The sequence below is a fragment of the Peromyscus californicus genome, unplaced genomic scaffold (genome assembly GCF_007827085.1).
Source record: "Peromyscus californicus insignis strain IS unplaced genomic scaffold, ASM782708v3 Scaffold_10__1_contigs__length_136768540, whole genome shotgun sequence".
Lineage (NCBI taxonomy): Eukaryota > Metazoa > Chordata > Mammalia > Rodentia > Cricetidae > Peromyscus > Peromyscus californicus.
The window spans coordinates 29,348,631-29,365,877 of record NW_026294391.1 but is presented as its reverse complement, the minus strand read 5'-3'; the positions used below and the strand labels follow the sequence as shown (position 1 = coordinate 29,365,877).

The window sequence follows — 17,247 nt, the reverse complement described above, 5'->3', positions numbered from 1 at the left end:
ACACACACACACACACACACACACACACACACCTCCCCACTCACTCCTCTCCCCCACATAATTTAAAAATAAAAGTGAGTAAAACCTTAAAAGGCTAAACTTTTTTTGGTTGCTTACCTGAATCTTCCTTGGGTGTCTTGGTGTAGTTTTCCAACATGAAGGAAAAGAAGTTGGACAGCTGCACAAGATAAAATGATATAAATCATTAATAAAGACTGAGGAGCTGCTGCAGCAAATATCGGAGGTCTATGCAAGTCCCTTGTTCTCCTGCTGTACTCATCTTCCTGCTACAGCACATGCCAAGAGTCACAGATGGGCAGCACCACACTGAGCTGCATAGAAATGATACATGCACCCCTCCTGGGAAGCTGCCCATACATGACTGACTGAAGCAAAAGTGTAACAACCCAGTCCTCCACCTCCTTGCCATACATGGGACAAACGATGATCTATTTCACATTTAATCACTTCTCATGGGATCAGGCTGAAGTTAGACTTGTCCAGAAAGTATAGTTCTTCCTGACTTCTTTGTTCCTTATGTTCTCCTTTTTATCTCTTTGGTAGCAAAATTAATACTGTTTAAATTGACAGCCTACATGGGTTTGGAGAGATTGCTCAGTGGCTAAGAGCACTGGCTGTTTTCCCAGAGAAACAGGGTTCAATTTGCAGTATCCACATGGCAGCCTACAACTATCTATAACTCCAGTCTCAGGAATCCAGTTCTCTCTTTTGGGCACTGAACACACACAGTGAACAGACATACATGAAGGCAAAACACCTATACACAAACAAACAAACAAATAAATAAATACTTGAAAAAAGACAGCCAACACTATGAGCTCCTAATAAAAGCAAAGGGAATATTGAATGACCTGTCTCTTTTGTTCTTGTTGGGTTTGTTGTTGTTGTTGTTTTTGGTGGTGGTGGGTTGTTTGTTTGTTTGTTTGTTTGTTTGTTTTTTGAGACAGGGTTTCACTGTGTAGCCCTGGCTGTCCGCAGACTCACTATATAGACCAGGTTGGCCTCAAACTCAGAGATCCTCCTGCCTCTGCCTCCTGAGTGCTGGGATTTAAGACAAGCACTACCATGCCTGGCCTAACCTGTGTCATTTTAATAGCTACCAAGAAGAGATTTGCCAACTTAACTCTTTATGAAATTTGCTTAGTTCTTTTTAAAGACTATAATCTGATACTTAAATATGCTTGTTAAAACTTTAACCAATACCAAAGGAACATGACATCTCTCTTAATATCCCTACCCACTCCTCAATGCCACCCTTGTCCCTGCCAGCAGCCATTATGCAGAATTTGCTGTGTATCTTTTTTCAGAGTTGGTTGAATGCTTAATTTTCTTTTACATGCAGGGGACAAACTCTAGGTAGTACTCCGTAAGTGGGTTCTTTCATTCATAACTATATTGAATATTTTTCAAGATCATTTTATGGTTAAAAGGTACTCATTTTTATTAGTGAGTATTAAAGCTAGAGTTATGAATTTGTGCCATCATTTTATAAAGGACTTCCACATTCACATATTTTCTTTTAGAACTTTCATAGGCTTGTTCCCTGGAAAACCTTCTCTATTTAAGGCCTAAAAGTAGCCTGTCTGAAGGGCTTTGGAGATAACTTAGTTGGCAAAGTGCTCGCTATGAGGACCTGAGTTTGATCCGAAGAACTTATATAAAAAAAGTCGAACGGTGGTATTTCTGTAATCCCAGAACTGGGGAGGCAGAGATAAGAAGGTCCCAGGAATCACTTCCCTAAAAGCCAACCCAACAGGGTGGTATCCATTTGTAATCCCAGAACTGGAGAGGCAGAGATTTTAAAAAGTCACCAGGAATCACTTCCCTAAAAGCCAACCCTATTGGGAAGATTTAGATCTCACTGAAAGATCCTATCTCAAAAAGGCCAAGGTGGACCGCTCTTGAGGACTGATACCCATTCCACACACATACACATGGATGTGCACACGCTCCTGCACCTACACACACAACATATGCAAACACAACTATTTTTTCTGGGCTGAGGCTATGGCTCCGTGGTATAGTGTTTGCCTAACATGTAGCCTTCCACTTCCATTTTTTAAAAAAATTCCACTTATAAAGTAACGATTTTATTCACCATTATGGAATATGCTCAAGAAATAGAAAAAGACTATTTTTATTAGTTAGCTAGACATCTGGCATTGCTCTAAAAAATGTGAACTTCAAAACTGAGAAATACCATCTCCCTAAACGACAATCCCTTAACAACTAGTTACAAAACAATGGTCATTACAGCCTCTAAGAAAGCATTTCATCAAGGTTCCTCAGCTTCAAACAGACCCACAGTTTCATTCCTTCAATAACAAGAAGGGGGGAGACACTTGCCAAACAGACCTGCAGTTGGCCTTGCTCATCAGCATATTCGATAGACTGGAAGATGGCGAGGGCATAATGTTGTCTAACCCTCAGTCGGGCTCTGTACCGTCGGTACCAGGTTTGGATGATTAATGCGGCTTTCAGCGCTGCAGACCCACAGGATATGAAAGGCAGAGAAAAACAATTACATACAGCTTTAGGGGAAGCAGGTGTTTTAACAAAAAACAATCAATTTCTTAGTCCTAGAAAATAGGAACATTATAAACAATGAGTTTGACCTTTATGCTTTTTATAAAATGTTCTTAAGTCTCAAACACTCAGAGAGCTCAGAGAACAATGATGTCATAGCCATTAAGGGTAGAAGTTTTAAAGTAAGATTGCCTGAATTTGATGCTTCCTGGCTGTCAGTCACTAGGAAAAAAAGTGTAGACTTGCAGTGAATACATACCATGGAGTATCTTGCCACCATTAGAAACAATGAATTAAATAAACCCTTGGAAATATGGGTGTGCTGGTTGCTTTTTGTCAATATGATAGAAATCTAGACATATATGGGAATAGGAGAAACTTATTTGAAAAAAAAAAAACACCTCCATAAGATTGACCCATAGGGCATTATCTTGATTCATGATTGATGTGGGAGGGTTCAGACCATTGTGGGTGGTGTCACCTCTAGGCACGTGGTCCTAGGTTTTATTCTAAGGCAGAACAGAAAGACAGGGATGTGGAAGGGAAAGGAGCCTCTCATCCTGGAGTCTAGTGAAAGTCTTCAGCCAGCTGAGAGTCAAATACTCCACAGGTATAGGATATCTCCCTATGGTCAGAGAGACCCCAGAGGCCCTCTAAATAACACAGCCTATTGCTATTATTCTTGTTTACTCACCCAAACTAGATGATAAGAACCTATTTCTGGAGGCATGATGTTGCTACATCATGTATGTAATTCAGCTGGTAAATCAAGTTGGAAGCTTCCTCTCTGATGGCTAATTAGTTTAGTGCTGAAAGGTACTATGTAGAATTTGGGGGGAGAAAAGTCATCCATAGTCTTACCCAACTGTGAACTCTGAGGGCTACAATACACTACCACAAGCAAGACATGCTCACTGGAGCAAGAATGGCATGATGGTTATGGGGGGTAACCAGTTTCTGATTGGATTTGAGGTCCACTCCAAAGGAGGAAGGCATGCCTGGTACTGTAAATCTGGCTGATAGCTCATGGCTGAGGAGGTCATAAGGCCCCAGGAGGAAATTCACTACTATTGTTTGGCTAAATGGACATGATATCAAACTGCCTTCTAAATATTTGTGTTTATACCCATAGATTGGTACTACCTTTAGTCTGGGTAGGAGAAATTTCTGTGTACAGTGGGAAATGATTAATTCAAAGACTCATAACTAGTCAAAGTGCTAATAATAAATGACTTTTAAATGCAAAGTCTCATAACTAATCAAAGTGCTGATAATAAATGACTTTTAAAAGATATTTAAATTTTTATATGTATGGGTGTTTTGCCTACATGTATGTATGTGCACCATATGTATGCCTGGTGCCCACAGAGGTCAGAAGAAAGTGTTGGATTCCTGAAACTGGAGTTATGGGTGGTTGTGGGTCACTATGTTGGTGTCTAGAACCAAACCTGGGTTCTCTGTAAGAACAACAGGTGCTTGTAACTGCTGAGCCATCTTTCCATCCCCATAAGTGACTTTTGAGTGCTAATCCCCAAATGGGACATCTATATTACCCCCTCCAAGGCTAATGAAGCATCAACTAAAAAGGAGTATAAAGAATGTAAGTGACAGAGGATGGAGAAGAACATCGTGAAATGATGTCTTTTAGACTTAACTGGATGTTACATCCATGAACTCACATCAGTGGGGATTACCTGCACATGACTGGGCTCATCAACATTCCACCATAGATGGAAGAGGAGTCCCTGTAGTCCCACCCCTCCATAAGGAGCTATATTCAGTTAATGATTGCTATGGGAGGGGGAGTCATATTCCTCAATGGTATAGCCACTGGTAAGTTGTTCTCACTCAAGTAAATAACCCCCAACCCATGCTCATGCAAACAACCCTAATTAAATCTCTCTCTCTCTCTCTCTCTCTCTCTCTCTCTCTCTCTCTCTCTCTCTCTCTCTCTCTCTCTCTCACACACACACACACACACACACACACACACAAAGACAGGAAAGTAGGAAGGGGATTTGTAGGGGAAAAGAAGAAGTTCAGTGTTGGGGGATAAGAGAGAAAATAGGGGGAATATGACAAAACATATTTTTTTTTATTAATTTATTTTGCAATACAATTCAGTTCTACATATCAGCCATGGATTCCCTTGTTCTCCCCCCTCCGGTCCCCCTCACCTTCCCCCCAACACCCCCCCATCCCCACCTCCTCCAGGGCAAAGCCTTCCCCACAGACTGAGGTCAACCTGGTAGACTCAGTCCAGGTAGGTCCAGTCCCCTCCTCCCAGGCCGAGCCAAGCGACCCTGCATAGGCCCCAGGTTTCAAACAGCCAACTCATGCAATGAGCACAAGATCTGGTCCCACTGCCTGGATGCCTCCCAAACAGATCAAGCCAATCGACTATCTCACCCACTCAGAGGGCCTGATCCAGTTGGGGGGCCCTCAGCCATTGGTTCATAGTTCATGTGTTTCCATTCATTTGGCTATTTGTCCCTGTGCTTTATCCAACCTTGGTCTCAACAATTCTCGCTCATATAAACCCTCCTCATTCTCGCTAATTGGACTCCCAGAGATCCACCCTGGGCCTAGTCATGGATCTCTGCATCCAGATCCCTCAGTAGTTGGATGAGGTTTCTAGCACAACAGTTAGGGTGTTTGGCCATCCCATCACCAGAGTAGGTCAGTTCGGGCTGTATCTCGACCATTGCCAGCAGTCTATCGTGGGGGTATCTTTGTGGATTTCTGTGGGCCTCTCTAGCACTTTGCTTCTTCCTATTCTCATGTGGTCTTCATTTACCATGGTCTCCTATTCCTTGTTCTCCCTCTCTGTTGTTGATCCAGCTGGGATCTCCCGCTCCCCCAAGCTCTCTTTCCCTCAACCCTCGCCTTTCATTACCCCCACTCATGTCCAGGCTGTTCATGTAGATCTCATTCCATTTCTCTGTCATTGGGCGATCCCTGTGTCTTTCTTGGGGTCCTGTTTTCCAGGTAGCCTCCCTGGTGATGTGAGTAGCAGTCCAGTCATCCTTGTTCCACATCTAGTATCCTCCTATGAGTGAGTACATACCATGTTTGTCTTTCTGAGTCTGGGTTACCTCACTCAGGATGATTTTTTCTAGATCCATCCATTTGTCTGCAAACCTCATGATGCCATTGTTTTTCTCTGCTGAGTAGTATTCCATTGTGTATATGTACCACATTTTGTTTATCCATTCTTCAGTTGAAGGGCATCTGGGTTGTTTCCATGTTCTGGCTATTACAAACAATGCTGATATGAACATAACTGAACAAGTGCTCTTATGGTGTGGTTGAGCATTTCTTGGGTATATGCCCAAGAGTGGTATAGCTGGATCTTGGGGGAGATTGATTCCCAATTTTCTAAGAAAGCGCCATATTGATTTCCAAAGTGGTTGTACAAGCTTGCATTCCCACCAGCAGTGGAGGAGAGTTCCCCTAGCTCCACATCCTCTCCAGCATAAGGTGTCTTCAGTGTTTTTGATCTTAGCCATTCTGACAGGCGTAAGGTGGTATCTCAGAGTTGTTTTGATTTGCATTTCCCTGATGATTAGGGATGTTGAGCAGTTCCTTAAATGTCTTTCGGCCATTTGAGTTTCCTCTGTTGAGAATTCTCTGTTTAGTTCTATAGCCCATTTCTTAATTGGACTGTTGGGCATTTTGATGTCTAATTTCTTGAATTCCTTATATATTCTGGATATCAGTCCTCTGTCAGATGTGGGGTTGGTGAAGATCTTTTCCCATTCTGTAGGCTGTCGCTTTGCCTTGTTGACCGTATCCTTTGCTCTACAAAAGCTTCTCAGTTTCAAGAGGTCCCATTGATTGATTGTTTGTCTCAGAGTCTGTGCTACTGGTGTTCTATTTAGGAAGTAGTCTCCTATGCCAATGCGTTCAAGACTACTTCCTACTTTCTCTTCTAGCAGGTTCAGAGTAGCTGGATTTATGTTGAGGTCCTTGATCCACTTGGACTTAAGTTTTGTGCACAGTGATAGATATGGATCTATTTGCAGCCTTCTACATGCTGATATCCAGTTTTGCCAGCACCATTTGTTGAAGATGCTTTCTTTTTTCCATTGTGCACTTTTGGATTCTTTGTCAAAAATTATATGTTCATAGGTGTGCGGATTAATGTCAGGGTCTTCAATTCGATTCCATTGGTCCACATGTCGGTTTTTATGCCAGTACCAAGCTGTTTTTATTACTGTAACTCTATAGTAGAGCTTGAAGTCAGGGATCGTGATGCCTCCAGAAGTTGTGGACAAAACATATTTTAAATGAAATATATTATTAAAGAAATAAAAATAGTTAAAACAACAACAAAAAAGGAAAGAAAGAATTCCAGCACAGATCACATTTACCGTGAAGGTTGCCTACAGAGAGAAGGCATTCCTCTTACATAGGGATATTTCTACGGAGAGCAGTACAAGATAGGATGAGAATGGGGAATGTGGGGTGGATGAGAATGGGGAATGTGGGGTGAGCATCATACAGAGCCATTCTATGTGCTGCCTAGTGACTTGTGGCTGATCCCAAATGCCATGTTGGGTTCTATAGCACAATGATCATGCACCTAGGTTCTAGATTAGAGATCTGAGTCTTGCTCTGCATTCTCTCACTGACAAGCAAGGTGATCACAAACAATTTATCTCTGGATCTCAGTTGCCTTATTTTGCAAACTCTGGCTAATGACAATTCATAGGAAGGATTAAATCAAATCAAGTTATCTACATCATGATGACTGCACAAAGTAAATGTCCCTGATTTGTCTTGCTCACCCACCTCTTACCCGGATTTTTTTTATTTCTGGCAAAATGCCACAATAATAATCATCACCAGAGACAAGAATCTATTAAAAAAAAAAACAAACAAAAGCAACTTGGCAATAGAAAAACCATCCATGCTGGGGGAAAAAAAGTTGGATAGGTAACTTACTAAACCTATGCTGTTGCTTTCCAAGGGATACATATGGCAGTAACTCTTTTCTCCTCCTGCATAGGATTAATATGATCAGGAAGACAGACCGTCTTACACATCGATACAGCAAGATCTGAAGCAGCTTTAAGCTGTCCAACAAGGTGAGAGCTAGACAACAAAGATCTCCACCTCCTTGGGCTGGATGTATCAAAGTAACAACCCCTCGGGTAGTCTATCACATCTGGGTTCTACCTCATGCTACTTTGGAATTTTCCAATCCAGAGGAAGGTCATCAGCTGGCTAGTGTTGCCCTGCAGTGTGTAGCTGGACTCTCAGGCACCAAATAAGGTTTTAGAGGCCTGCTGTTGGTATGCCTACTCCTGCCCTATCAATCTCCTAACCTCTCCTGGAGAGGTTTCTGAGGAAGTTGAATGCTCAAAAAGACTAGGGTATGGATCAAAACCCATTTTATTGGTCAACTGTGGCCCAAGTATTCAAAATACCAGTATAGAATTCTAGAAGGGCCTGAATTGGAGGACCCAGGAAGTTGAAAGCTTGAGATCTAAGCAGGTCCTGTTTTTTTTTTTTTTTACTCCACTGACACCAGCCCCCATCAAATGCTCTCCAATTCCAGTCCTCTCTCCCCATACTTTCTCCATCCATTCCTCCCCCACCACTTGATCCTTCCCATTCCCATCCCCACTCACTCCTACTTTACCCAGGAGATCTCTTCTATTTCCCCTTCCTAGGGAAATCCATGCATTCCTCTTTGGGCCCTCCTTGTTACCTAGCATCTCTGGGGCTGTGGATTGTAAAATGGCTATCCTTTACTTTACAGCTAATATCCACTTATAAGTGAGTACATACCATGTTTGTCTTTCTGGGTCTGGGTTACCTCATTCATACATTCATTTTTTAAAAAAAATGTAACAAAGGCCGGGCGGTGGTGGCGCACGCCTTTAATCCCAGCACTCAGGAGGCAGAGCCAGGCGGATCTCTGTGAGTTCGAGGCCAGCCTGGGCTACCAAATGAGTTCCAGGAGAGGCGCAAAGCTACACAGAGAAACCCTGTCTCGAAAAACCAAAAAAAAAAAAAAATGTAACAAAATAAAATATAGTAAGATAAAATAAAAACTAGCACATTGAAGTTGAACAAGACAAACCAACAGAAGGAAAAGAGCCTAAGAGACGGCTCAAGAATCAGAGATTCACTCTTTCTATATGTGTTTCTCTTTATGGTGACTGGTAGAGATGTCTTATCTTGCTTGTTTTTTGTTTTTTAAACAGGAGCTTCCTTGGCAGGCAGTTCTTTAAACCTGAAGTTTCGTATTTGGAATGATAAGGCATTCAGACTCTGCTTTTGAAATTCTGCTGGCAAAGGTCTTCTGAGGAAGCACCAGGATGAGCAAATTGCTAATGTACTTTTAAGGAGCCTGGCAGCCAGTCAGGAAGACATGGAGCACAAGTGCAATAGAGCTGATTAAAAAGAATTTAAATGAATTGGAAAGAGAATGGATCCTCTAGTGGCAAAAGGCTTTAATTGAGAAGGAAACACACCCATTCCCTCAACTGCTCAAAGCATGGTTAAGACTAGAGTATGGCTCACCTCTTTCTGGGGACTACAGGTGTCATTATTGTTAGTTTTGCTTATCTATATTCTATAGCTGCCACATGCAAGAGAGCGAGGTTATTCTAGTCCTTCTTCCAGCTCCACTTGTGAGAACATTAAGCACATGCTTTGCAGACATGAGATGGCCACAAAGCCTACTTCTTGAACAGTGCCATGGTTTCTATGTTAAATGTCATAGTCATACAAAGCATGGTGATTCACACTTGTAGTGCCAGCACTTTCGAGGCTAAGGCAGAAGATGACCGTGAGTTCAAATCCAGCCTGAACTACACAGTTAGTTCTAGGCCTCCTGGGCTACAGAATGGATCTCTCTCTCTCTCTCTCTCTCTCTCTCTCTCTCTCTCTCTCTCTCTCTCTCTCTCTCTCTCTCTCTCTCACACACACACACACACACACACACACACTAAAACAAAATAAACAAAAAAAAAGGATATGATTGCTAGCATGACAATATTAAGAGATAAGACTTCCGGGGTGTCCTTAGGTCCCTTGTGAATTGATTAGTCCTGTTATCTTAGGAGTGGGTTCCTAAGGAAAGGATGATGCAGCCCCATTCTTCTCTCTGCATGCACAGGCTCTCTGACCATATGATGTCCTTAGTCATCTTATGAGGCAGCAAGGAGCCCTTCATCAGATGTCAATACCTTAATATTAGACTTCCACTTCTCCAGCACTGTGATAAATGCCTTTTTTTTTATACATCACACAGTCTGCAGTATTCTGTTACAGCAGCAGAAAACGGACTAAAATAGGAGGCAAGCAAAGCAAAGAGCTTATTGAGCCCCGCTCATCCACAAACTCTGACTTCTCTGCAGAGCAAGGGACAGTCCTGAAGGACACACTTTTACATTTTTAAACTACACTTATTTATTTACTGCTGGTGGTGGTGGTGGTGTGTGTGTGTGCAATAGTACACATAAGGGAGACAGAGGACAACTTGCTGGAGTCAATTCTCTCCTGTCATCATATGGGTGCCGGGATCAAACTCAGGTCTTTAGCCTTGGCAGCAAGCCCTTTACACACCAAATCATCTTGCCAGTCTCTGAAAGGCATTTTTAAAAGTGTTTTTTGAAGTGTGTGTGTGTGTGTGTGTGTGTGTGTGTGTGTGTGTGTGTGTGTGAGAGAGAGAGAGAGAGAGAGAGAGAGAGAGAGAGAGAGAGAGAGAGAGAAGTGCCTGTGGATTCTTGAAGCATTAGACCCCTGGAGAGGGAGGTGCTGCTGAGCTGTCTTATACGGGTGCTGGGTATATAACTCCATTCCTCTACAAAAGTACTGTGTGATCTTGACCACTGAGCCATCATCCCAGCTCCAGACATTTTCTTCAAAAAGAAACTAAATCATGAAGCTCAATCTCCAAATAATGGTAAGTGTTTTAGGACCATCACATCAAGTGACAATGGAGATGATAATTTTATCTTTGTCAGAACCCCCTGGCTTTCCAGTTAGAGAAGAGTAAGAATTAGAAGTCATTTATATTACATTTTATTTACTTGTTCATCCACCTACCAACCCTATCTATAAGAGTTTAAAAAAAAAAAAAAAACCAAAACAACTAAGTTCTGAATTTGTACTTAGAAGACTTCCATTTTGGTCTTTACTGACCCAGGTACCAGCTGTGTAACTTCAGGCAAATCACGTAACCTCTCTGGTCATCATTTCTCCTGTGAACACTGACAATGTCGGGTTTCTGTGGTCTCTACGATCCTTTCCAATTAGAAAATATTCAAACCATCGGCTTTTTTACAGACACAGCTGCAGCCAACCTATTATTGCAAAGTTGAAAATAGCTATTGACGAACAAAAGAGGATGAGTAAAACTTAACGCTCAGTCAGAAACTTCTGGAAAAACAAGACAAATTCCACAGGCTACTCAAAACTAAGAAAGACTTGATACAGATGTAGCCTAGTGGAAGAACACTTGCCTAGCATGTATAAGACCCTGATTTTCACCCCTACTACTGCTAGATAAAACTAGATAAACAATGAATAAATGAATTATCCCTGTAGAAAAATGTAAGTAAAACTACAAAAACCTCTTGTTTTGCCATCAAGTTGTTTCAGGAAAATTATTTTTTTCCTAGTATGACCTTTTGTCTCAAGTCTTGTTTTATTTTGTTGGTTGTTTGGTTTATGTCAGGTTCTCTCTCTATAGTCAAGGGATTTGCAATCCTCACCTCTGCCTCTAAATGTTGAGATTACAGGCATGTGCCACCACTCCCAATTTACCTCTTTAAATACTCAGCCAGGCGGTGGTGGCGCACGCCTTTAATCCCAGCACTCGGGAGGCAGAGCCAGGTGGATCTCTGTGAGTTCGAGGCCAGCCTGGGCTACCAAGTGAGTTCCAGGAAAGGCGCAAAGCTACACAGAGAAACCCTGTCTCGAAAAACCAAAAAAAAAAATAAATAAATAAAATAAAAATAAATAAATAAATAAATAAATAAATAAATACTCTAAAGTGTCATTGCCGGGGCTAACCTGTTAACTGGCATGGTCAAGGGTGGGGAAGGATAAATGGAGAAGAAAATTAAGCCCAGAGGGAACTGAAACCAATAGCCACACGGGCAGAACCTAAGGTATAGAGGTTTCAATGTAGACAAAGAGGTAAGAGAATCAGACAGTAACTGCAAAGATATCAGAGGTAAGCCACTGTGGCAGGAAATGAAAGTAAGCAAATAAATCTCAGTAGTGGAGGAGGCTGCTAAACGCCGGAGATCAAAGAACTGAGGTGTCACAAAACATTGTAGGGGCAGGGGAGGGTATCAGGATGATGAGGCTTGGAGAAAATTCTTGGAAGAATCAGAAGTTAAGGGAAATTGCCCCACTGAACCATCTCTTCAGCCCAACACCGAAATTATTGAAGAGTATAGGATAGTTGTTTATAAACTATCCCTCAATTTTAATTTTTCTGCTATTTCTTCTCAATTCTATTTGGGTTATATATTTTGCTAGGATAAGCAATGTGTCATTCTTGGAACAGTTATATCAAGAAGCACACGATGGAGCCAGAAAATTGGCTCAGTAGTTATGAGCACTTACTGTTCTTGCAGAGGACCAGGGTTCAGTTCCCAGCATCTACATGATGGCTCACAAGCATCCATGACTCCAGTTCCAGGAGATCAAATACCCTCTTCTGACCTCCCCGGGCACCAGGCATGCACATGATGCACATGCATATATGCACATAAAACTACTATACACACAAAATAAAAAGTGAATCTAAAAAATGTAAAAGGCTTATGTTTTAAAACATAAGCACACGATGTTCAGTCTCATCAATGATTATGCTAACTTGGATAGCTTGGTAAAGGTGGTATTCAAAGGACCAGAAATCTTCTACCAAAGAAGTACTGTTTTGTATCCTTTTAATAAACAATTTGCAGTAACATGCTTGGAAACTATGTGTATAGTCTGTCCTACAAAATATCAGAGTTTTGCTTAAAGCAATTGCTTCTGTTGTGGTCACAGAACAGTCATGTTCCAACTCATTCTTTATATTTATTAGGACTTGGATTTTTAAATACCCCATTTAAAGCCCCATTTTATCTAATAGGGAGATGGCACAATGCCATCTTATGAAAGTTTATATTACAAGTGTAATCCTTGGCTACACTAATGTAGGAAAATGTGAAGATGTATCTAGGTAATACCAAAATAAAACAAGACAGCTCAGTAAAACACTCAGAACAGGACAAAAGCAGTATCAAATTTTCTAAAAGAATCATTATTGTGAAGATATCTAATTGGTAATGCTATTATATTCTTAACTATCTAAAAGAAATGTAGACAAGTATCAACATCATTTTTAATTATTTTAATTTTTTTCATAGGAAATGTACCCTATGCAACAGTCCAGTAATGATCTTTAATCTTACTTAGAAAAATATTAACTATCTTGATAACAATTCTGTTTTGTCTCCCTTGCTATTAATTACTAATCTGAGTTATATTACCACATTTGTTATTCATAGGTCAAATACAATTAGCATTTTGTCATTTACACCTGCTAAAAGCCTAATAGACTATGAATCGCAATTATATAAATGTTCTGATTATGAAAAATAACTGGCAACTGGAGCTTAGGTAGTGCCCTTTATTAATTTGAAATATGTTCTCTCTGCAACAGGATTTTCTAGTGATTAACAGGATGCAGCCATAGAGATGGCACATTGGCCTAGTAAAAAACTTGAAGCTGGTGAAAAAAAAGTCACTTAAATAGATAATGCCACATCATTTAAGAGGTATTTTATTTTCTGCCTTCTAAAGACTCTTGATTCAAAAAATGATACTTAAATAGCCTCTGTCAGGGTCTGAAAATAATGAGGATTTTAAAAGCAAAGGTGGGCTAATCACACAGAAAATAAAGAAAAAAGTGAAAATCCATTTAATTGGTATACAGAATAAAAAGGTTGTTGGAACTAGGCTGTTATTTTGGCTTGATTTGGGATTTTTGCCCATTTTACTCAGACAATAAAATGTTTGGAATATCAATCCTACACAAGTCTCGAGGCAAACATATTACCATATCAAAAAGTGATTGATTCACTATTATTGAGAGGGACTACAATTTGAAATGAAAAACAAGTGATCTCCTTTTACAAAGAAAAGTCCTTATGATAATTCTCAGTAAACTAGGAATATATGATGTGGTGAAAAATGAAGACTTATGATTAAAGTCATAAAGCCACCAAAGGGGAGTATAAGGGCGACAAAGTAAGAGGCCTAAGAGAAACCCACAGGAATTTCAGTATTTAAAAGTTGGAAGAAAGTGGAGCCAGTGTGAACATTTAAGACAAAGACATAAAAGGAAATCCCGGAGAAGGTGTTGTCACTGGAGCCAAGGGCAATGGCTATTTTAAGAAAGGGGTGTGCAGGAATGCCATGTTCTGCCAGGAAGTTGAGCAAAATCAGATCAGACATGCTCCACTGAATTCTGAAGAGATTTAAGAATCTATCAGATCATTTTCCCTGGTCTAGGACTGACGAGGAAGAACGGAGAGAGCAATTTTGTACAACTGGGGAAGTCTGAATGCAATGTTATCTATTTGTAGATGTCACCGATGTTAAATTTCTTCAATGTGATTCGGTTTTGTAATTATGTAAGAGAATAGCTCTCTTTTTAGGACATTCATAGCGAGGTATATATAGGTCAACATCATAATGGCTCTAGTTTTTTTTTTCTTTTCAAATGGAAAAGAAGAGAGAGGATGGACAGAGAGAAAGGATAGCAAAACGTCAACAAGTGAAGCTAGCCAATGAGTATATGGGGATTCACAGTCCTTGTAGGTTTTAATTGTCAAGAACAGGAAGTTAGAAGGAAAGCAAAGTGAAGCAAACCAAAATTTCATGAGAAAAGGAAGGGGGCTGGAGCGATGACTCAGCAGGCTAAGAGTACTCACAGTACAAATCTGAAGAGCTGAGTTCAGACCTCAGCACCCAAGTCAAAGACCAGGTTGAGCTATACTTGCCTGTAAGCCCAACACTGCAGGGAGTGGACACAGGAGGATGGGGTACGCATCTCAGCTGCCAGCCTAGATCCAGATTCACCAAGATACCTTGTCTCAGAAAAATAAGTCAGAAAGAGGTAAAACAAGGCATACTCTATGTAATCCTCCTGGCTTCCATTCATGCAGAGGTGTGTACATGTACACACACGCACACATACCACTCACATACATACAAACACATACACACAAAAAGAAAAAAAATTAAAGAGCAGGAACTTAACATACCCAGAGGCTTATGGGTAACAGCTAGTGAGGGGACAAGCAAAAGAGGCAGAATGGGGAAAGCAGTGTCCCTGCAGCTCTCTTCAGTCCAGAGTTTCAGTGACAGACACCAGTTACAACACATCTTATCTGGTATCTGTATTTCATGAAGAAGGGAAACAAGGGAGGTTCCGGCGACACTGGCTGCCGCTACACTTCCCAGTGCTTATGGCAACCGCAATAACAAATATAACAGGAGTGGCAAAAGACTCTCTAAACTGGGGAGAACATTCTTTAGGGAATGCCAAAGAAATATCATAATTCATTTTCCATATGGTCCTAAATTTAAATATACATTTATAATTGATAGCGAGGGGCTGGGGAACATAGGGCTAGAAGTAACCACAGAGAATCCCTCCAGCAGTTGTGAGCAGCTTGTGAGATTTTTAAATAACTAAATTAACTTGAAGTTAATGAACTCTTTTTTTCCTAAATTTATTTTTTTTTAAATTATCAAGAATTAGAGAAATGTTTGGTGTGCTACTTAGTATTTTTCAGATTTTAATTGTGTGTGTGTGTGTGCGCGTGTACATGCATATGCATGTGTGTGTGTTCAAATGCATGTGCATGTATGTGGAAACCAGAAATCAGCGACAGGTATCTTTCTCAATCGCTTCCTGCCTCATTTTTTGAGACTCAGTGTCTGGCTGAATCTGGAGCCCACTTACTCAATTAGAATGGTTGGCCAGTAAGCCCCAGGGAGATCCTCTCCACCTCTACAGTGCTGAGATTACAGTAACTTGCCATTCCATTTTTCATATGGGTGCTGGAAACTGAATTTAGGTCCTTGAACTTACATGGCAAGCACTTTATTATGCTGTTGCTCCAGCCGCTCCCCATTTTTTCAGATTTCTAATGAAAAACAAAGAACAAATAGTTTGATAAAAAAAAAATCTCCATTAGAGAATTTTTCTGTTATAGTTTAAGCATCAAACTTCAAAGCCAAAGAGGTGTTTGCTTTCTGCTCTTTAGCATTTAATGAGATATATTTCTAAGTGGTTTCAAGGGCAGAAATAAAACATATTAGTGCTCTTAGAGTGCTCTGTGTAGAACAAAAAGCAATAGATCATTAGCTGAAAGCCCATCAACATAAAAGTTTAAGTGCAAAGTGAATTTCAGCAGAAAGAAATTATATTTAATTTCTGTTCATTGCATAAATTCCAGTTCTCCAAGTCAGGATAGCATATGACACAGGACTTAAACGTTGGGACTGGGATAATAGCCCAGTCACTGTAAATGCATGAGGACCCAAGTTTGATACCTAGAAAGCTGGGCATAATGGTATGTATGCACTTACAATCTCAGAGCAGAAGAGGCAGAGACAGGCAGAGCCTCAGAACTCAATTTGTCCAGCCTAACCTACTTTGTGAGCTCCAGGTCAGTCAAAGACTTCATCTCAAAAATAACATGGATGGCATTTGAGGAACAACAGCCAAAGTTGCCTTATGGCCTCCACATGCATATACATACATGCACCCAAACACACACAGATGGAATTAAACTCTGGACACTGTAGAGCTGGCACTAATTCAGCCTCTGCCTACAACTAGTGGCTAATACTTAATAATTCTCTAATCCAAGTCTAAGTTTCTTTGCCTATGACTAATCAGAGCTTCCTCTAAGAGTTTTAGTGAAAATGAATGAATGCAGTAAGTATTCAATGAAGGATAGCTATGACTTGTATTCTCTTATCTATTACATATCACAAAAGAAGCAAAATAGTAACAATCATAGCAATAGTACAAGTCTAGATGCTATTTATGTGTATAGATGGTGCCTAACCCACAAGAAGAAAATGGCCTTGATTTTCTTTTCTTTTCTTTTCTTTTCTTTTTTTTTTTTTTTTGGTTTTTCAAGACAGGTTTTTTGTTTTGTTTTGTTTTGTTTTGCATAGCTTCTGAGCCTGTGCTAGAACTCTACACAGACTAGTCTTCCTCAAACTTGCCACAGTACACCACAGCCAGAGTACTGTGATGGAGCTGGGTGATTACACAATAAAACAAAACAAACACTTAAGCAGTCAGACCCCAAGAAGTAAGTATTAAGTTTTGGCCATGGCCGTGACAATTATTGAGCAAATCAGTTTTCCTCTCAAAACCTCAGTTTCCACTCTGACAAGAATACACCTTCATACCAGGTTATTAAGATCAAATATACACAAAAGGGCCTAGCCTATAAGTAAGCACTACAGAAACAGAAGGTATTTTTGCTGTGGGATGGTCTGTATGTCAAATGTGTTGCTGATTGGTCAATGAATAAATCACTGATTGGCAGTGGCCAGGCAGGAAGTATAGGTGGGACTAACAGAGAGGAAAATTGAGAAAACAGGAAGCTGGGGGGGAGAGACACTGCCAGCCACCATCAGGACAAGGAAGAT

At 40.6% G+C, this 17,247-nt stretch overlaps 1 protein-coding gene across 1 annotated transcript in view; it reads right to left on the bottom strand.

Annotated features, from left to right (window-relative positions):
• LOC128100676 (serine/threonine-protein phosphatase with EF-hands 1-like) overlaps positions 1-17,247 on the bottom strand; it is a 112,517-nt gene that overhangs the window by 70,890 nt on the left and 24,380 nt on the right. The window contains exons 3-4 of the mRNA XM_052723207.1: positions 2,377-2,504; positions 118-178 (exon numbers count right to left, since the gene is read on the bottom strand). Of these exons, the coding sequence (XP_052579167.1) occupies positions 118-178; positions 2,377-2,504 (189 nt within the window). The remainder of the gene's footprint in view (positions 1-117; positions 179-2,376; positions 2,505-17,247) is intronic.